At 46.1% G+C, this 21,514-nt stretch overlaps 3 protein-coding genes across 11 annotated transcripts in view; 1 reads left to right on the top strand and 2 right to left on the bottom strand.

Annotated features, from left to right (window-relative positions):
• Nucleotides 1–1,582: 1,582 nt before the first annotated feature.
• snx16 (sorting nexin 16) lies at nt 1,583–6,536 on the bottom strand. 3 transcript variants are annotated; one of them, XM_089125859.1, is made up of 9 exons: nt 6,408–6,536; nt 5,772–5,971; nt 5,410–5,696; nt 4,815–4,901; nt 4,309–4,457; nt 4,169–4,238; nt 3,597–3,733; nt 2,583–2,690; nt 1,583–2,437 (listed from the first exon to the last, which is right to left on the bottom strand). In XM_089125859.1, the coding sequence occupies exons 3-9, from the start codon at nt 5,677–5,679 to the stop codon at nt 2,338–2,340; spliced, it is 921 nt and encodes a 306-aa protein (XP_088981985.1). In that variant the 5' UTR covers nt 5,680–5,696; nt 5,772–5,971; nt 6,408–6,536; the 3' UTR covers nt 1,583–2,337. The 3 variants fall into 3 exon arrangements, with proteins under 3 accessions (XP_088981985.1, XP_088981984.1, XP_088981986.1); XM_089125858.1 differs by lacking the exon at nt 6,408–6,536 and adding an exon at nt 6,182–6,384; XM_089125860.1 differs by lacking the exon at nt 6,408–6,536 and adding an exon at nt 6,182–6,384 and having other exon boundaries at nt 5,772–5,940.
• Nucleotides 6,537–6,647: 111 nt separating this feature from the next.
• pigm (phosphatidylinositol glycan anchor biosynthesis, class M) lies at nt 6,648–9,843 on the top strand. 2 transcript variants are annotated; one of them, XM_039656287.2, is made up of 5 exons: nt 6,648–6,800; nt 7,399–7,916; nt 8,096–8,333; nt 8,727–8,828; nt 8,904–9,843. In XM_039656287.2, the coding sequence occupies exons 1-5, from the start codon at nt 6,648–6,650 to the stop codon at nt 9,066–9,068; spliced, it is 1,176 nt and encodes a 391-aa protein (XP_039512221.2). In that variant the 3' UTR covers nt 9,069–9,843. The 2 variants fall into 2 exon arrangements, with proteins under 2 accessions (XP_039512221.2, XP_039512220.2); XM_039656286.2 differs by having other exon boundaries at nt 8,096–8,348.
• ahrra (aryl hydrocarbon receptor repressor a) overlaps nt 6,865–21,514 on the bottom strand; it is a 29,364-nt gene continuing 14,714 nt past the window's right edge. For 4 of the 6 annotated variants that reach the window (XM_089125853.1, XM_089125855.1, XM_089125850.1 and 1 more), the window contains exons 4-10: nt 17,848–17,942; nt 15,855–15,944; nt 15,001–15,130; nt 14,743–14,876; nt 13,426–13,622; nt 10,469–12,886; nt 6,865–10,300 (exon numbers count right to left, since the gene is read on the bottom strand). In XM_089125853.1, coding sequence (XP_088981979.1) covers nt 12,076–12,886; nt 13,426–13,622; nt 14,743–14,876; nt 15,001–15,130; nt 15,855–15,944; nt 17,848–17,942 — 1,457 coding nt within the window. In that variant the 3' untranslated portion in view covers nt 6,865–10,300; nt 10,469–12,075. The remainder of the gene's footprint in view (nt 10,301–10,468; nt 12,887–13,425; nt 13,623–14,742; nt 14,877–15,000; nt 15,131–15,854; nt 15,945–17,847; nt 17,943–21,514) is intronic. The other 2 variants (XM_089125851.1, XM_089125852.1) reach the window with 2 other exon arrangements.

Here is a 21,514-nt window from a genome sequence, read left to right as displayed (position 1 = left end):
TTCTATATGCTCGTTTTCAGCACCGGGAAAAGGACGTCCGGTCACCCTTGTGTGTGTGTGTGTGTGTGTGTGTGTGTGTGTGTGTGTGTGTGTGTGTGTGTGTGAATGAGTTAAAAAACGTAGTTACGGTTGGCTACACATTCATAAATAAAATTTCAAGCTCTCTTTAATTAGCCGTTTAATCCACCTCATGTGTGAGAGTTTGCAATTCATTTTGCTGCGAGAAGCTATCGCCGTGAACGGGGCTTGAGTGAGCTTGAGCGCGTTGTGAGTGAGGGCGCGGGTGCCAGATCCCGTGTTGTCAGATCCACATAATGGAAAGGTGACAGTATCTGGACTCGTTTTTTGGATTAATGTCACACTTTAGGAAGTTATTAAAGTGGTTCCTAATATATTTATCTTATTTTCAAAACACAAGCTTTGAACTTATTTTGGATATTTATATAATTTCTTTGTTTTTGTTAGTTTTTGCTTGTTTTTCGTAGCAATATCTGGCAACATTGTTCTGTCGGCATTAATAAAAAAAGCTTAGGCTGCAGACAAACTGTAATTGCTTTTAGGAACATGCAAACGTAATGATCATCGTAATGTGAGAATCTGTAAGAAATGTATAGCACTATCAAAAACAATATCATAGCCTATGTTTCAGAATGAAATATGCCAAATACTGGCCATAGGAACACGGCAGATGCTGTTTAGTTAACCTTTCACAAAGTCATCATGAAAACATTAATTAAAGCAGTGTTTCTAGTAGTCCACACCATTTTCGTCTTTCTTCTCTGGATTTCCTAAGCTGCTGATTGGTCAAATTCAGATAGATTGACAAATCGGCTCATTCAACCGCATACACCTCACGAATGCAAGCCGACAGCTCCCGAACTTTTTCGACATGCTTAAAAATTATCGGAAGGTCGAGAGGTGCTCGGCTCAGCTCGTATCTACCTCGCACACGATACGAGCCGCGACATGCGAGCATAACCGATTTACACGCGATTTCCCCCGAGTGAAAAAAATCATCGGCGAGCTCGTAAAACAGCAAAAAATCGCACCGTGTACGCCCGCCTTTACAGTATAATCGATGTGAGCAGTCAGTGTACATTTCAATGCAAAGTGAAAAACGACAGTGAGACATTGCAGGACGTATAGTATTTATAATGGAAGTTTATTGTGAAATTGAATGAAATGTTTTGTCTGATTTCACAGCTCAGTTTTAGATCGATGATCACTGAACAGAAAACAGTGAAGAACAAGATTAACTTCACACTGTATTCATCAACTATATACAGACTTCACCTCATATTTCCACTTGTTTCCCAGAGAAGCTTTTATTACATTTCTAAAGATCAGAACATTGAAAAAAATCCACCACCGAAAATATTTCTCAGTTCATCCACTTCCTCTGAACATCATTAGCATATTTGCATAAGAGCGGTAGAACAATCAGCTCAATAAACACGAGAGCTGGAAACGGATTAAACGAAACAAACATTAGTGATATTGCTGTAAACGTAAAGACGATCGCGAGTTTAATAGAGTGAATGCCTTCGCTCACCGAGAACACCTGACTCAGTCACACACACACCTTTACCTTCGACCCCGGCGAAGCACATTCTAAAGTTTGTCATATAAATACATAAAATTCTGCTGAGGGAAAAGACGGAAGGCACTGTGTCATCAGTGAAACTCATGGTGTGTGTGTGTGTGTGTGTGTGTGTGTGTGTGTGTGTGTGTGTGTGTGTGTGTGTGTGTGGGCAGGCACACAGCTTTACCGTGGTGTTTGGACACGATTTCATCAAGTAGTGTAGAAGCATCTATTCCATAATCCCTCAGGATGTAAAGTGCATGATGTGGAGCTTCAGGTTTCGCTGTGATCAACACACACACACACACACACACACACACACACACACACACACACACACACAGCGGGAAATCTGGCTTCAGTGAACTAAACACACACTAGCAGCATTTAACTACGATTATGACCTGAAATGCACAGAATGAGCAGGAACGTGATCTGTGGAGTGATGTCATGTGAAAACCGCTCGACAGACCGAAGACTCATGTGTGTGTGTGTGTGTGTGTGTGTGTGTGTGTGTGTGAGGGTCTCGTCATCACAGAGACAAACCGAAGAGTCACGTGTGTGTGTGAGTCTCACTCATTTACGCATCAAAAACAATAAATAAAACCTAGACGTGACCCTGAGGTGCTCCTTCAGCCGCGGCCGGACCGAGTGTCAGTGTGATTGTCTGAGCGATCCTGCCGGCTGTGTGTGTGTGTGTGTGTGTCTTTGGGCTGAGCTGACTCCTCCATCCACAGATCACAGTGGAGGAGATGTTAGTGTTCTAGAGGAGTGACCTGGATCACAGGAGGAGAAGAGCTGATGACAGCAGGACCACACCAACACACTGAGCTCTGAGACGACTGCAGCGCACACCTGCACACACACACACACACACTGCATCACCATTGTGTGGATCACACGGTTTTAAAGTCGTGATGAAACGGAAGTAACAACTGAACTTTTCTTCCGTATGGTGACGACGAGTTAAAGCGCTAGATGCGCATCACCGTGAACTCACTGTTTTTCCTCCAGCAGCTCCTGATCCGCCTCAGCCGCCGAAGACTCCACGTCCACACTGCTGTCACTGCCCGACACACACGGGCTCTCGGGGGTCAGGACCGCACCGCTGCACACACACACACAGAGAGAGAGAGAGAGTCAGCTGGAGCTGTCTGTCTGTCTGTACACCTGTCTGTCTGTCTGTCTGCACACCTGTCTGTCTGTCTGCACACCTGTCTGTCTGTCTGTACACCTGTCTGTCTGTCTGTACACCTGTCTGTCTGTCTGTCTGTCTGTACACCTGTCTGTCTGTCTGTCTGTCTGTCTGTACACCTGTCTGTCTGTCTGTCTGTCTGTCTGTACACCTGTCTGTCTGTCTGTCTGTCTGTCTGTACACCTGTCTGTCTGTCTGTCTGTACACCTGTCTGTCTGTCTGTACACCTGTCTGTCTGTCTGTCTGTACACCTGTCTGTCTGTCTGTACACCTGTCTGTCTGTCTGTCTGTCTGTCTGTACACCTGTCTGTCTGTCTGTCTGTACACCTGTCTGTCTGTCTGTCTGTCTGTCTGTACACCTGTCTGTCTGTCTGTCTGTCTGTCTGTACACCTGTCTGTCTGTCTGTCTGTCTGTACACCTGTCTGTCTGTCTGTCTGTCTGTACACCTGTCTGTCTGTACACCTGTCTGTCTGTCTGTACACCTGTCTGTCTGTCTGTCTGTACACCTGTCTGTCTGTCTGTCTGTACACCTGTCTGTCTGTCTGTACACCTGTCTGTCTGTCTGTCTGTACACCTGTCTGTCTGTCTGTCTGTACACCTGTCTGTCTGTCTGTCTGTCTGTCTGTCTGTCTGTAGACCTGTCTGTCTGTACACCTGTCTGTACACCTGTCTGTCTGTCTGTCTGTCTGTCTGTAGACCTGTCTGTCTGTACACCTGTCTGTCTGTCTGTCTGTCTGTCTGTACACCTGTCTGTCTGTCTGTCTGTCTGTCTGTCTGTCTGTCTGTACACCTGCACTGATGTGTGAGTTTGGATTTACTTGATTCGCCCTTCCAGTGTTTGAATGTGCCGCTCTTTCTCTTCCAGTGTTTTCTTCAAGCAGTTTATCTCTCGCTGCTTTTCAAGAAGTTCCCTCTGAAGCCTGTAGTTGCTCTCCTCTAGAGTCTCACAGAACGCCTGCACACACACACACACACACACACACACAGAAGTCGGCTTCTCTTTGGATAAAGCCAAACATGAATAATTTTGAGACACAGACATTAATGTACTATAACACTCGATGGTAACATTGTCTTGTATGATGTGAACTAACATGTCTGTTATCATCTAGAACTGCAGTTTATTATAGAGCGGTGCAGGGATGATGTCAGAACCCAGAACACTATTTCCTTCTGCCCATAAAACCTCGAGAGAACCGGGAATCAATCTTCGGGTTCTGGCCCTGCCTGTGACGTGTGTGTGTGTGTGTGTGTGTGTGTGCAGTGGACATCATGTTTCACACACACTGAGTTTTCGATGCTGTACAGCAGAGTTGGAGTTGGACTGTTTTCATCATTGAATCATCATGACTGAAGCGGCTTCGATCTGTAGAGTATAAAGCGGACTCACCCGACTCTCCTCGAGACTGTCGAACGGGCCGGGCGGTTCATCCAGACACAAGAACTCCCGAACCGCCACACTGAGGAACAGGAGTCCGTCACACACACTTCAGGCACGCGTGCAGATGTATGTGTGTGTGAGCAGCTCACCAGTGGGCGATGTCTTTATGGGCCACGAGGTTCTGGAGGAAGGCCTGCAGGCCCAGCTGACGGTCCTCCAGGAAGTCCGTCTCGTAGTTGTCTTTGAACCAGCGTTTGGGAGGCAGAGCGAGTCGGAACCCGGGGAACATCTCCTTCAGCTGCAGAGAACGAGACAGAAAACTGGTCAGAGAACGGGTCAGTGAACGGGTCAGAGAATGGGTCAGAGAACGGGTCAGAGAACGGGTCAGAGAACGGGTCAGAGAACGGGTCAGAGAACGGGTCAGTGAACGGGTCAGAGAACGGGTCAGTGAACGGGTCAGTGAACGGGTCAGAGAACGGGTCAGAGAACGGGTCAGTGAACGGGTCAGTGAACGGGTCAGTGAACGGGTCAGAGAACGGGTCAGAGAACGGGTCAGTGAACGGGTCAGAGAACGGGTCAGAGAACGGGTCAGAGAACGGGTCAGAGAACGCACAGGCTTAGATGAGCGCATCACTGAATAACTCCTAGCACTGACCTTGTCGTTGAGTCTGGAGAAGTCAGTGTAGCGCCTGAACACGACCCAGCTCTCGTCCAGAGTCTTCCTCACCAGAACCTTGTAGACCTGCAGCACATTCACATCACTGTCACTTCTGCACAAACACTGCTGTACGATCTCGATGTGTGCTCTACGCTCGATGTGTGCTCTACGCTCGATGTGTGCTCTACAATCTCGATGTGTGCTCTACGCTCGATGTGTGCTCTACAATCTCGATGTGTGCTCTACGCTCGATGTGTGCTCTACAATCTCGATGTGTGCTCTACGCTCGATGTGTGCTCTACAATCTCGATGTGTGCTCTACGCTCGATGTGTGCTCTACAATCTCGATGTGTGCTCTACGCTCGATGTGTGCTCTACAATCTCGATGTGTGCTCTACGCTCGATGTGTGCACTGTGAGTAAATGATGACAGAACTAGCCCTATGAAGACACTCATCAATTTGGAACAAAACGAGTGTGATATTGTGTTGATTGTGATTAATGATGTTTTGTTGTTTCTGATGATCTTTGTAGGAAGTTCTGAGCCGCATCATGCTGAGCTGATACGGTGATGTACGATCGGAAGCACTCACCGTGAACTTGGCCCGCTCCTCCATCACCTCGTATCCCAGGACCGTGGGTGTGATGGGCCGGTCCTGCCAGTGATCCGGGCACTCGGATGCGCTCTCGGGGTTCGGGGAGCTGGAGTTTAGATGAGGAGAGCTGGAGAACTGCACAGATCGCTCGCAGCCGCTGAGACTGGCCCGGATCACGGGACTCTGGCTTCGGTCCGGCACTGAGACGGCTGCTCTCTGCGGGGCTCGGTCTATCGGAACCGGAACTGGGACAAACGGTGCGGCCATCGCTGATATACACACACCTGAGGAGACACACAGGCTGATACACATACACACACACACACACACACACACACACACACACACTGTCTGTAGTTACCCGTCACTGTTATAAACACTGTTCCCAGATCAGGCTCCTCCAGTGACTGTCTTCTGCAGAGCTGCTTTACACATGAAGTTCTGTCTCATATCTGGTGAAGTTTACATCTCAGTCCCAGTGAAGCTCTGCAGAAATAAAGCTCGACACGGCTCAGACTCGGCGTATATCTGAGGAGGGTCGGATACACATATTAACAGTCTGAGGAGAGAAATGAGCGTTAATCGTCGACAGATCGAGTCATTTTGACTAATATTAAGATTAAAAAACAAACAAACAACGCGCGCTTATTAAACCAATCCGATTCACATCATGTGTAATAATCTTATGTAACGTTAGTCTATTTAAATATCCCATTTCCCAGTTAAATATCCCATTACAATAATAATCAGTAAATATGTTAATATTTACAGTATGTTTTTCTCGCTATTATTCCTCCATCCGCCTTCGCTAGGCCGGAAATACGTCATTACGTCACGCCGGAGACGTAAAAGAAATGTGCATAGCAATGAATAAACACTAATGTTTAAGGTTGGGTAGATTTCTTTTTACTATTTAAATAGGTTCGCACAAAAATTGAATGCTGCGATATTTAGACGAGATGTTTGTTGTGTTTTAATGAAACAGAAACATTTACCGACAAACTACAGCGCAGAAATGAATCTCTGCAAAGGAAAATGACGCGAGCTCAAAAGAGGCGGAGTTCCGTTTCTGATTGGTCAGTCTCTCGTGCCCTTCAGTCACGTGGGCTCGAGACGGCGCTGTACGGGTTTCAGGAAGCTTGACTCGCTCCGTCTTGTATAGTTTAAGTGTTTGTTTGTTTGTTTGTTTGTTAGTTTGGTGTGTGTGTGTGTGTGTGTGTGTGAGAGAGACTGTGATGGATGTTCGGGTGTGTGCGATGTTCAGCGCCGCGGTTCTGATCCGCTTAGTTCTGCTGTGCGTCTGTGTTTATCAGGATCAGAATCTGCAGCTCAAATACACTGATGTGGATTATCACGTGTTCACTGACGCGTCCAGATTCATCACACAGGTGACACACACACGCACACACTTATATATACGCGCGCGTGTGTGTGTGTGTGTTTTTTCTTTGAGCTTCCCTGGCTCTATGTATATTAATATATCTAATGTATATTGTTATTAAAAACAAACACACACACATACACACGGGCAGTATTTTAATTATTTGAAATACTTATTTAATTACTTTTGGGTATTATTTTGTATTATTTAAGGAGCAAAAATAAATAAAAAACAAAAATAAATGAAATGTAATTTAATACTTTGAGAGACTGTAATTTGTATTTAAAATACTTTATATAGTTTTTTTTTTTGCATAATCGCATATGAGATGGTCCTCGAGTTCTCTCCCATCGGTTCGCTCGACGCTGCGTAGCGACAGTCTCTTCCATCCTATTTGAACCTGTGAAAGAGAACGGGTCACGCGAGTAACCCGCGACGTTCCTATACTGCAATACTTAACAAACATGCTAACCAAATGCTTTAATAAAACAAGTGTTTTGTCAAATAATGATGTAATGAACTGTGACCCTTGAACCAAGGCTTATGATGTGGTAATGGGCCAGGTCAGGGGTCACACATACCTGACGTCTGTCATGTGTTTGCAGGGCGAGAGTCCGTACCGCAGATCCACGTTCCGCTACACGCCTGTGCTAGCCCTGATGCTGACCCCTAACGTGCTGCTAACGCCTCACTTCGGGAAGCTGCTGTTCTGCGCCTGCGACCTGCTGTCGGGCTGGCTGCTGCTACGGCTGCTAGCTCTGCGCGGCACGTCCCGCGGCGCGGCCCTCGCGTACTGCGGCCTGTGGCTCCTGAACCCGCTGCCGGCCGGCGTGTCGACGCGCGGGAATGCCGAGTCTGTGCTAGCCGTGCTGGTCCTGTCCACACTGCTGTGTTTGGAGTCGCGGAGACTGACGCGCGCCGCGCTCCTGTTCGGCCTGTCCGTCCACATGAAGATCTACCCGCTCACGTACGCGCTGCCCATCGCGCTGTCTCTGGCCGAGGCCCCGACCCGGGAGCGGGCGCTGCTCCCGAACCTCCGCCGGCTCTTCAACAGGGATCTGCTGCTGTTCGCTGCCGTTTCCGGATCCGTGTTCCTGGCTCTGAACGGGACCTTCTACTGCATGTACGTTAACGCATCCCATGATGCACCTCACGAACGTGAGCCGAGCTGCAATTTAGACCGTTTGATTTCTCCCTTGTGTCTCGACATCATTCCCACACATCCATTGATTATTTCACAGTCACTATTAATCTATCCGAAGGAAATAATAATATAACGATCCGTTCCGTCTCGTTTCCCAGTTACGGCTGGGAGTTCCTCCAGGAGGCGTACCTGTACCACGTGACTCGCAGAGACATCCGGCACAACTTCTCTCCGTACTTCTACATGCTGTACCTGACGGCGGAGGGGGGCGGGGCCCTGGCGCTGGTTCTGTTCGTGCCGCAGCTGCTGCTGGTTCTGCTGTCCTCGCTGGCCTTCCGCTCCGACCGGCCCTTCTGCTGCTTCCTCCACACCGCCGTCTTCGTCAGCTTCAACAAGGTGTGCACGTCACAGGTACGCAGATGACCCCGAGTCCGGTCACGTCTGGGCTCGACCCGCTCTCTCTCTGACCTCTGACCCTCAGCGGTCCGTCTCTGCTTTGATAGAGCGGCTGCACACTCAGAATTATTCGATTTATTTATTTATTTTTTGGACGTTTGCTTGGAATTATTATAAATAACCACCTTATTAGTTATCCTGATGGACATATCCACGGATAGATCGATCACTGACCCTCACGCCGTCCCTAACCCGTAAAGCTGGTCCCGCACCAAACACTCTTTATATGTGGAAGTGTCACTGCCAGCACAACCCATCAGCGTGTGTGTGTGTGTGTGTGCGCAGTACCTCCTGTGGTATCTGTGTCTCATGTGTGTGTGTGTGTCTCTACAGTACTTCCTGTGGTATCTGTGTCTGCTGCCGCTGGTGCTGCCGCGCCTGACGCTGAGCTGGACGCGAGGCCTCGGGCTGCTAATGCTCTGGCTCGTGGGTCAGGTGAGTGAACATCAACATCTCTTCATCAATATATCCCCGTCACCGAGTCTCCATCTGTGACGTTTCTCTCTCCAGGCGCTCTGGTTATCGCCTGCCTATATCCTGGAGTTCGAGGGCCGCAACAGCTTTACTCTCATCTGGATGGCCGGTCTGCTGTTTCTCCTGATCAACTCCTTCATACTGGGACAGATAATCTGCCATTACAGACCAGTAGCAGCTCAGCAGAAGAAAACCGACTGACAGACGCGTGTGAGAGCGCTGTCCCTGAGTCATGCTGATGCGCAGATGTCGAGCAGCGTTCCTCATGCTCCTGCAGATGCTGATCCAGGCCAGTAGATGTCGCCAGAAATCCACAGTCTGAGTATCAGAGACACAGGAAGTGCTGCGTTCTTACTAACTCTACAGTTAACAGTCAGTCGCTCTCTGGACAGAACTTTCACTGGACTTACATGTCATGTTTGTGAATGCTCGGATCATGGGAATGAATGTTTCTGACGTGTTTGCAGGGCAGCTCTGTCTAAGACAAGCTCCGCCCTCCCTGGTGATGTCACACCAATAGGAATGAGTTTTGACTGGCAGTAGGCGGGATTTACACTGGATTACATCATCTCAAGATACTCTCATATCAGGACTGTGTTTTAAGATTTAAATATCTTCCCTGGTGGACATTTATCCAAAATACTGGGCACAATTTTCAAATGAAAAAGGAGAATCTGAAATCTGAAAAGTGGAAATATTTATTTTTGCCATTTTCCATAGTAAAAGCCTTTCTCATTTTTGTCATACAATATTTTTATTTTTATAAAAGTAATAAATACAACAGGAAGACCCATTTTGATTGTTGCTGCTTTGCAGTTATAAACTTGTGTAAAACATTGTATCTTCTGTTAATATTTATTGTCTGTATTGAATGCCAGTGGCAAAACGTTGTGTTAAAATCCTTGAAAAAGTGCAAAAGGCCTTTGATATTTATATGTAAACAATAAATACAAATAGTTGATACAAATGAACCTTCCACAAAAGCGTCTGATCAAACGCCGGTTCCCTTTCGCTGAATGAGCCCAAGTCAGTGCAAGCGCATTATCACTATTATCTTTACTTGACAAATACATTAAGGCCCGGTTTCACAGACAGGGTTTAGATTTAGCCAGGATTAAGCCTTAGTTCAATTAAGTAACTTTTATAAACATGCCTTAGAAAAAAGCATTACTGATGGCCTGGGTCTATATTAAGCATGGGTCTAGATTTAGTCTGGGGCCAGATTAAGCCTGGGTCTAGATTAAGCCTGAGACTAGATTAAGCCTGGGTCTAGATTAAGCCTGGGAATAGATTAAGCCTGGGTCTAGATTTAGTCTGGGGCCAGATTAAGCCTGGGTCTAGATCAAGCATGGGTCTAGATTTAGTCTGGGGCCAGATTAAGCCTGGGACTAGATTTAGTCTGGGTCTAGATTTAGTCTGGGGCCAGATTAAGCCTGAGTCTAGATCAAGCATGGGTCTAGATTTAGTCTGGGCCAGATTAAGCCTGAGTCTAGATTAAGCCTGGGACTAGATTTAGCCTGGGTCTAGATTTAGTTTGGGGCCAGATTAAGCCTGAGTCTAGATCAAGCATGGGTCTAGATTTAGTCTGGGCCAGATTTAGCCTGGGTCTAGATTAAGCCTGGGACTAGATTTAGCCTGGGTCTAGATTTAGTCTGGGGCCAGATTAAGCCTGAGTCTAGATCAAGCATGGGTCTAGATTTAGTCTGGGGCCAGATTAAACATGGGTCTAGATTAAGCCTGGGACAAGATTTAGCCTGGTTCTAAGTTAAGCCTGGGTCTAGGTTAAACCTAAATCTAGATTAAGCCTGGTATGTGGAACTGCAGTCATAAAAACAAAGTCAAAGCTTTAGAGCCGTGCTCCATTAAACACTTCATTAAACGTTTGGCATCATTATCATTGCTGAAGTGAATTTAACATTAAAATGTTCAAATATTTGACATTATTATTGAATATTTTGTGCTGCTTGATCTGCTTTAACATATTAGTCAGGTGGATTTCACCTCTTGGCTATTTTATGAGATAGAAGAATATTTCTGTCTAAATATGGAGTCATATCAGCTGATATCCGAAAACAAACTTCAGATGAAATCCTTCAGTTTTTATACTTCAATACTTCATAAACATGCAGATGAAATGCTTTAATAAAACAAGGGTTTGATTATCAATGATTGTAATGATGTAATAAATTCAATAAACCTTGAAATGAATCTGTCTTCAACATAAATGTGCATCTTGGCATTTCAGATGAAAGCATGAGAGACTGTCGCTCTCATAAGTTTATTATTTTAATTGTTGTTTTATTTCTCATTTTTATGTTAGTAATTTTATCCTTGTTCATGTTTGCTGAACAGAAACATTAGCCTGACTATATAAAAACTGCATAGAAGAAGCTATAATGAAAGCTCAGCGAACTGAAAGCGCTGATCGCCGACAGACACGGTTCCCTTATCCAGGGTTTGAATATGGAAACATCCCTGAATCAGGATACACGCAAATCACTGAAGATATTCAGTCTTGTTTTCTGACATACGGATCAAATGAAGCGCGTTTGTGCTTAATACAATAACAAACATCTGCCAGAAGAGTCCCAACAATGATCTTAATTCAAAAAGAAAATAAATCATATAAACCGGATAGTTCTGGTCCTTGATTCTGATTGGTTGAGACGCGTTCAAAGCCGTTGTAAATTACTCCACACACACACACACACACACACCTGTGAGCACATCACAGTAGTGTTACACACACACACATGTGAGCACATCACAGTAGTGTGTGTTACTGCGCGACTGTCATGTGTGATGCTTTGTTGCTGTGTGTTGCTTGGCAACCTCTTTAGAACTACATTGTTTGGTGGAGGAATAAATGTGTTATAAAGTTATGTTTTTTATTGCTGGTGTTTATTTTACGAATAAAATAAATATAAAAAAGAATATTAACCGTTTTATAAAAGCAATGAGTCCCTTGAAGCCGTGATTTACAGTGGATGTAGAGCAGCGGAGGGGTTTAGAGCCGAACTACGGCCCGCTCCTGACACACTGTAGATCACGGCTCCGCGCGCCGGCTTTACTTTGACTCGATTTTCATTAAACAAGACTTAACATCCTCAGGCATTGTGCTTCTCCAGTAAATCAATCTTGATGTAAGAAAGTTTATCTGTGTGTGCTGGAAGCGAGTGTTGGTGGGCTGGACCCAGTTCCAGAAGGGCTACTGCATGAAGCCGTACGGGTCGGCCTTGTTAGCGCCGCTCATCACGCCGTTGCTCATCGCGATCCAGTGCGGAGGATCCGCCGGCTCCTGCTTGATGCCCTGAAGGAGCCCGGGCCCTTTGCACTCGTAGGGCAGCTTATAGTCGTGCTGCACGTACCCTCTGTAGACGTCAGCGCAGGCGTCGCCGTGTGTGTTCAGCGAGTCTCTGTTCAGCACACACTTCAGAGGCCGGGCCGGGCCGCTGTAAGTGCTGGGACACGGGCTCCCGTACGTTCCCTTCATGCGCTGACAGGAGAACACCTCGCCGTACACACACTCGGCTTTCATCGGCACGCTCTCGAAGCCGCACGCGTATCGCCCGAACACGTCACAGCCGTTCTCCGAGTCCGAGTCCTGCTCCACCTTAATGGACGGTTCCGGCACCAGGTGTGTGTCGAAGCCCTCGCCGGGGCCGGCGTAGCAGAAGCTCTCGCTCTTGATGGCGTCCGGGTCGTAGTCGCTGTGTGAGAGGCTCCCGTACGTCTTCGGCAGGAACGCCTCGGCCCTGGTGCTGTAGTATCCGGGGCCCGGGCGGTACGGTTTCCCGTAGTGCGTGTGCTTCCTCGCGGCGAGCTCGAGCCCCTGACCCAGACGGGCCAAGGAGCTTCTCACGGGCCACACGCCACAGTCCAGGTTCTGGAGCTTCGGGACACTCGACAGAGACTTGCAGAAGTTCAGAGGCTCGTCCGGCCCGTACGGAGTGTCAATCCGGCACTTCGCGTCTGTGGAGGGGACCGCGTGTGCCCGTCTGAGAGGATCATCTCTGTCACTGCAGGACACACACAGAGAGAGAGATGAATCAGCACTAACCACAACCATAAACCCCTGAGTCATCAGGCTGAAAACGTCCGACTATCTGCGAGCGATTTGAGGATTCAGTGCAACTGAGAGTAAAGAATGCACAAATAAAGACGCACTTCCGTCTAAAGTCGGAAAACTCTAAAGTCCTGAACCCTGAGGAGTCGATGTGGACGGACCGGAAAAGAGAAGATGCCGATCTGTCAGTGGCGAATCACATCCGTAAAGGAAGTTCCTCGATCACATTCATTGTTCCTTCAAAACTCCATCGTTCATGCTTTTGTACAATATAACATTTGGTCCCAAAATATAGTAATTATAACAACTATTATGCTCTCCACATTGTAGGCAATCTCATTAAGTGTCTAGGTCAAGTCAGCTTTATTTCAATCGCGCTTCCCAGTGACAAACGGGAAAATAACACGAACGCCGCGTCCCAAGACATTTAATTTCATAGGTTAGTTTCGGCAACACTTGCAAGCCCGAGGGAAAGGGAAGAGTTGTGCTCACTTGTGCTCTAGCGAGGAGAGAACGGGGCTCTTGTGTTTGCTCTTCACCAGGCCGGTCTTCACCCTCGGCTCGGCGCTGGACGGCCCGAGGGGCACGGCCACACAGAACAGCCCCAGCTGAGGGGGGAGACTCGCCCCCGACACCGTCCTCCTCCGCTGGCCCTGCAGGAACTTCAGGCGGCCCTGGAACTGCATCGTCTGCAAGCACACACACACCTCAGATCTGAGCACAGGTTATGAGCGGTACACACACACACACACACACACACTACAGGCGGCGAGCAGAGACAGTGCAGTGGATGGGCAGGATCAGGAGGCCATGACTGATGAGGTTACCCCCCACGACTCTCAACAAGAAGTGCCATGGGGATTTAATGACCACAGAGAGTCTCTCTCTCTTCCCATGGACAGTGTTTCAGTGTAGTGTCTCCATCACTCCATCACTACACAGACCACAGCGCCCCCTAATGGCCCCATTAACACCTCCTCCAGCAGCGACCTGGTTTTCCCAGGAGTCTCCCATTGAGGTACTGACCAGCCTCAACCCTGCTTATCTTCAGTGGGAACCCAGTCCTGGGCTACAGGGTGATAACGTCTTCTGAGATTAACTACATCTGTCTAACTATAACCTTCTTATGAATCAACCCTGTTTATGTGCAGCAAAACCTCTTAAAGGACACAAAGCCAAATCAGACGCGGAGACAAAACATCAACGTGGTTGGGATTTTTTTCTCTCAGTGGAATAATTTAAAGGGGTCATGAACTGACTTTTTACATTTTTTTATATTGTTGTCTGAGGTCCACTTATGATGTTTGCTTGGTATTTACATTAAAAAAACATCAAAATGAATAAGTAATAGGCTATTTTCTCCCTAGTTTTGAGCCCCGGAAGTAAACACCCTCTGCAGTTTTGCATATTATTATGAGTTTCACTCTCGATCCGGTTAGTCATCACGAGGTAGGCATCTATGTGATTTAGCTATGCGTGTAAAGCGCTAAACCTGCCGGGTGGTGTTTTATCCTCTTTGACGTCATAGTTCCCCACTTTCAAAAACGAGTCGTTTGCAGAGCCTGGTGTCAATAAAAGCTTTTATTGGACTAACAAGGACGTTTTCAGTTCTGGAACTTATAGGATATTCTTATAATATGATGACCTCTTAGATGTCAAAAGCTCAAGGAAAATTTGATTTCTCAGTTCATCACCCCTTTAAGGAAAAAGCTCATGGAAAACAATCTATAAGAAGTCCCTGTTCAGTCGAGGGTTATGATCACATGTGATGAGTCACACAAAGGCCTCTAAACTGAAGGAATCCCTCACCAGAAATCCAGACGTGCTGTCCAGTAAGCAGCGAACTCGCAGGATAAAACATCGGTTCAGGAAGCAGGAGAACTCTGGAGCAACGCCACCCGCCTCCACGGACTCAAACAACGAGCTGACCACAAAATCTTCACCTACAAGACAAACATGAGTGGCCAAACATCAGCACTGCGGGCTTGATGCGTGTGATATGTGTGATGTGTGTGAAGCGTGTGAGGCGTGTGATGTGTGTTTAGCGTGTGCAGCGTGTTCTCGCACCCGTGCCGCTGGGGAACTGCTGATCCGGGGTTTGGGTCGAAGGGTTCATGGCCCAGTGCAGCTGCCGTCTGAACTCCTGCCGGTCGTCCACGTGAATGTAATCAAACACGTTCTGATGCATCACATCCGTCTGAGGAGAGAGAGAGACTCCGTCAACGAGGCTCGACCATATTCAGCTTTATTTTATGTATATATTTTGACTTCAAGCCTAATCATAAATTTGAATGTTAGACTTTTAAAAATATTGAAACATCAATACTATTGTTTTATATATATATATATATATATATATATATATATGTATATATACTGAATACACACACACACACACATATGTATACCCTATCTGTAAACGTTGGCCTTTTACAGTGGGATCTGCGGCTTTATTGTGGTCAGACGGCTCAGATTCCTGGATTTCTTAAATGTCGCGTGACACAGACTGCCTAACGCACCAGATCCCAGCATTCCCAAAATAAGCCTGCATGCTTAACTCTTCCTTTTCCTTTGTCAGAAATGACAGATTCTCTCTATAATAGTGAAACTCCCATACTTTCCATACGACAGGCACGCAAAGCTGTCTGAACATTTGCCTTGTAAAGCAGCGAGTCTGACCGCGTGAGATCCGCCGCTAACAGCAGAAAATAACCCGCCGTTCCTCAGAGGATAGCAGCTGTACCGCGGCGACACACACAGATTCACCACAACAGCCTGGAATTCAGACCACTTTACACACTCTTTACGAGGAACTGACATATTGGGATATTGATTGTGATCAAGTCTGTCATGTGACGTGTGTGTGTGTGTGTGTGTGTGTGTGTGTGTGTGTGTGTGTGTGTGTGATGTTCTGATCTCACCTGGTGGAAGCCCAGGTAGTCGACGATGGTGGATGATGCGTAGAACACCATCCCATCACTGCTGACGACCAGAGCAAAACCAGCCAGACACTGAAACACAACATGTTCATTCATTCGTCTGTTTGATTGTTTGTTTGTTCATTGGTCCATCCAGTGAGTGTGTAACGGTGACTCCTGAATCTGTACGAGGGTTTAGTGACTGTTTCTGAGCTCGAGAAGACAGCTCCTGCTGCTCGGAGAGGGTTTGAGTTTACAACAGAGACTTTAAACAGAAATGCAGCCCTGAAAACAGATCATGAACAATCTCTCTGTTTCTATCCACATCCTGATGGCTTTTCCTCTGTTCTCACACTGTCACAAAGACTTCAAAGGGATCTCAGAGAGGTCACGAAAGAAACCCATTCAGAGTCTTTCCACGGAAACTCTGGAATACTCTCCTCCTCTGGGATGAGTCGGAAAACTGGAGCTGTGATTCCTCCAGTCACGCAACACACTCTTCACTGGTTACGGTTAACTCTTCACTGGTTACGGTTAACTCTTCACTGGTTACGGTTAACTCTTCACTGGTTACGGTTAACTCTTCACTGGTTACGGTTAACTCTTCACTGGTTACGGTTAACTCTTCACTGGTTACGGTTAACTCTTCACTGGTTACGGTTAACTCTTCACTGGTTACGGTTAACTCTTCACTGGTTACGGTTAACTCTTTACTGGTTACGGTTAACTCTTCACTGGTTACGGTCAACTCTTCACTGGTTACGGTTAACTCTTTACTGGTTACGGTTAACTCTTCACTGGTTACGGTTAACTCTTCACTGGTTACGGTTAACTCTTCACTGGTTACGGTTAACTCTTTACTGGTTACGGTTAACTCTTCACTGGTTACGGTTAACTCTTCACTGTTAACTCTTCACTGGTTACGGTTAACTCTTCACTGGTTACGGTTAACTCTTCACTGGTTACGGTTAACTCTTCACTGGTTACAGTTAACTCTTCACTGGTTACAGTTAACTCTTCACTGGTTACGGTTAACTCTTCACTGGTTACGGTTAACTCTTCACTGGTTACGGTTAACTCTTTACTGGTTACGGTCAACTCTTCACTGGTTACGGTTAACTCTTCACTGGTTACGGTTAACTCTTTACTGGTTACGGTTAACTCTTCACTGGTTACGGTTAACTCTTTACTGGTTACGGTTAACTCTTTACTGGTTACGGTTAACTCTTCACTGTTAACTCTTCACTGGTTACGGTTAACTCTTCACTGGTTACGGTTAACTCTTCACTGGTTACGGTTAACTCTTCACTGGTTACAGTTAACTCTTCACTGGTTACAGTTAACTCTTCACTGGTTACGGTTAACTCTTCACTGGTTACGGTTAACTCTTCACTGGTTACGGTTAACTCTTTACTGGTTACGGTTAACTCTTCACTGGTTACGGTTAACTCTTCACTGGTTACGGTTAACTCTTTACTGGTTACGGTTAACTCTTCACTGGTTACGGTTAACTCTTCACTGGTTACGGTTAACTCTTTACTGGTTACGGTTAACTCTTCACTGTTAACTCTTCACTGGTTACGGTTAACTCTTCACTGGTTACGGTTAACTCTTCACTGGTTACGGTTAACGCTTCACAGGTTACGGTTAACTCTTCACAGGTTATGGTTAACTCTTCACTGGTTACAGTTAACTTCACTGGTTATGGTTAACTCTTCACTGGTTATGGTTAACGCTTCACTAATTTTAACTCTTCACAGGTTATGGTTAACTCTTCACTGGTTACAGTTAACTTCACTGGTTATGGTTAACTCTTCAATGGTTACGGTGACGCACTGTTCCTCTGAATGAGAGTCTGCTTCTCATTTTGTGTTTAAATATACAAAACTAGTCAATCAACTAGTGAACCTGACTACTTCTTCTGCAGTATGAGTGACAGTTACTGACATAATCAGTGCACCTTCACACACACACACACACACACACACACACACACCTCAAGCAGCAGCTGGCTCTCAGGAACGCATGCGTCTGTCGTGTTGCTCTTCTTCCCGCTGACGTGTTTCTCACGAGGGTTTTCCTGAGCAGCCGCTGGAACAGGAAAGAATACAGTAAAATTATTCATAAATTCATTTACATTAAATTGTATTTCCTACAAGTGACTGGCATGATTTTTCCATTGTGTGAACAGTGAACTCCAGTTCCGTTCCTGCTTTTGTCAGTAGCATTATTCTAATGGCAACGTAAGAGAAAAGCTCATTGTGTTCGGAAATGCTTTAAACTCTTCCGTTATTTGATGTTATTTGATGTTCTCAAAGCGTCTTCATGTTCTTGACCAACTGATATGACTGTAATAATTGCAGATTTGAGTTTGTTGAACTGTCATGTTCAGCTCGAGAAAACATTTACTACCTGATGTGCATCTAAAGGGCTAACAAACACTGAGCTCTTCATCTCGCTCAAGCTGAAATATTTCAAGGAGGGAAAACTGTCCATCTTACAACAAAGTCTCCCAGAGAGACAGAGGCAGAGCGATCGGGATCAGACGCTTCAGTGAGTTGGACTGTCTTTGCTCAGAGTTATTTCTCTGGCTTCTTTGCCCCTGAATGGTTCAGTGGAGCAGCTCGAGTGACAGACTGACACGCGCTGAGCCCCGCCCCCTCACCTCTCTGACCAACCAGCACAGGAAACACACACAGAGAGAGAGAGAGAGAGAGGCGCTGGGCGAGCGAGAGCTGCTGTCACGCGATCCTCTTCTGTCAGTCTGCAGTGTGTCTGACAGCTCTGGCGTGAGGCCAAGCCCTTGCGTGCAAGCGAGGAACCCACATTAGCCTATAAAGACTTTCAGAAGAACAACAGCTGTTAAATATTGATGACTGCTGGCAGGCTGTGAATGCTTCGCCACAGAAGGTTAAGCTCCATGTTATGGAGCCGAACGGTTCATTATATGAGGTTATTGTGTGTCTCTATCTGTTGCTGTCATGTGACATCAAACACATCAGTTTGTTGTTCACATTCATTCTAATTGTCTAACCTTCTCCCGGAGGAACCGCAAAATGTGTCTGTCAGAAATGTTAATACAACAGAGGAAACACAAACTGCACCGACTGTTTCTCACATTCAGATTACAAAAGTTTAAATGAACGTAGTAAAAATTCACGTAAAGCAAATAACATCCTGATCCTAGAAATGGTTAGAAGAAGCGCATATCTAAACACACACATCTCCACGATATCTGATCGCAGACACAGGAGTAAAATGTATGAGGCACCAGGAATATAACACACTCTCAATACGACAGCAGGCATAAGTGAAGCTTTACATGCAAATAATCATATTTCAACAAGTAACGGCACAGTTTGACATTCAGGGAGACATGTTCAGGCACACAACTTGTAATCATTGTAATACTCTGTCAATTAGCTCTTCAATTAGTTGGATAAAAGACCAATGTGTGTGTGTGTGTGTGTGTGTGTGTAAATACACTAAATGTTTTGAACACTTGTGCATGTCATTATAGAGCTGTCATTCTCTCTCTCTCTCTCTCTCCACCAGCACCAACTTCAGTTTATGAGTTCGAGACACAGTCTGTGATTTTCTAATCCGTCCTCGCCGCTCATCGAGGATCATAATCAGTGAATGCTAATTGTAAATTTTGCCACAATTATGGACGTCAAACACTCAATGTGTCTCAGAAAAGCTGCAACTCTTTCTTCTAATGTTTGTTTTAAAACACTTACAACCCAAGTGTATGTGTGAGATTGTCCTAACAAGAGAAATGGATATGTTTTGGATGGAGTCCAGCGGGTCAAAGTCACCCGACACCAAAACAGCCATCATGAATTAGCCAAGCTGATACGGATCAGTGACATCACTTGATCCCGGAAAATGAACGGATATTCCAGCCACCGCCACTGGATTAATTACTGCCTCATCAGCCACTGTTGATCTGTTCCCAGCACATGCCTTTACTGGTTAAACCCAACTACACAACATCTCCTCTTTACAGAGTAAAATCGTTAATCCAGCATCTCGTCATGTCCTACATGACGTGTTCCTCTCGCAGCGCTCAGTGACGGTGTGCTTTAGCTCCCTATTCTCCACCGCCCACAAACACCACAGACAATTATCACTGCCACACAATCAATTTGCTTTGGCTTCCTGAGTAAATAAACGGCTTTCAGTGGCAGACAGGCATGTTTCATGCGGCCAATGGGAACTAATCAGACAAGCGTGTTCTAAACGTGTGCTTCATCACGTCTGGATCCGGTCCGCGGAAACATGCAAGACAAGCGTGTTCGTGTGTCTTGTCTCCAGCATCAAAGCATATTTATTTCTCATAGGTTATTCTGTGCTGGTAGGTGGTTTTGTTCTGCTTAACTGTAACTCAGAAGAGAAGGACCGCTGTGAACATGAGTCTGCTGGAAACACACACACTGCCGGGCCGGAGTCTATTCATTTAGACAACATCACAACATTTATTTCCATCATCAACTGCATTATCCCTGCAGCCGCTCTCTACATTCTCCCGCACAGACTTCCAGTGAGTTTAAAGTCACGACTCCTTGGGCTCAAAGGGAATAAAGCCATGGGCTTCATCTTCAGACATGGATGTTTCAGAAATGAAGAGCTGCACACTGTATAAGTTGAGGTTAAAAGCCAGAACATAAATCACTGCAATAATTTTCCAATAATTATCTGAAGTATCTGTTTATTTAAATCCAAACGGCGAGTGTTTTTGTCACTGGGAATCTCTGAAAAGTTTGAAAGTGTTTCTCATCTACAAAATGACCGATTTCAGGTTGAATAAATGGGCTAATATGTCATGAATGGACCCGAGAGTGTCTGTGTTCTCCAGGGTTCCCAGAGCCGGGCGGGTAAATCCCAGTTCTGGACTGGTTCCCAGGAGTTGCGTGCAGAAGGGCGGATCCTGCGAAGCCACAAACCTTCAGTCCTGCACAGCTGGAGGATCAGAGGCTGGACACACTGATCTCACACACACACACACACACACACCAGCACCACAACAGCCTCATTTATTAACCCATCAACAAAAGCTGATTCTCTTCCACATCGGACTCTGTGTAGTCATCCGTGGAGATACGATCATCACTGCCTCTCGATAATCTCAACACAACCGTCAGCCATCGGGTTTTGCGCAACTGTGTCATTTTGTGTATTTCTACAAATATGTCTAAATAAGTTTAGTTGCTGCTTTAAATGTCTATGAATAATACACATTTTATACAGTCTAAAAAATAAAGTTGAAATGGAAGCGACCAAAGGTAACTTGATAGTTGTAACTGAGATGTGGTCTCGTAAAGCTTCATAGACAAAACATTTCCAGAGGGGCGTCACCAGCGGACGACGCGGGTAGACCTAAAACCAATCAGGAGATGACGTTTGCAGAGCGGCGGCCGGCGGAGACGTTGTTCTTTGCTCGGTTTTTAACAAAAAGGGAACGTTCAAAATCAAATCGCTTAAAAACAGACGCGATAGCTGATTCGAGCGAGTGATGTTCGACGGCGCCGTCCATCTTTGTAATGTAGGCTACAAAATCTGCTTCAAAATCCCAGCGCTGTCGTCATCGTGTAAAGCCCGCCCCAACGTTTCTGATTGGTGCCGCGATTTCTGCGGACTGGAAATGGGTTTGAATGAGCTCT

This window comes from Pimephales promelas, chromosome 22 (assembly GCF_988280905.1).
Source record: "Pimephales promelas chromosome 22, fPimPro1.hap1.1, whole genome shotgun sequence".
Taxonomy (NCBI): domain Eukaryota; kingdom Metazoa; phylum Chordata; class Actinopteri; order Cypriniformes; family Leuciscidae; genus Pimephales; species Pimephales promelas.
The sequence above is the reverse complement of the archived record's forward strand: the minus strand, read 5'-3'. Positions and strand labels throughout refer to the sequence as shown.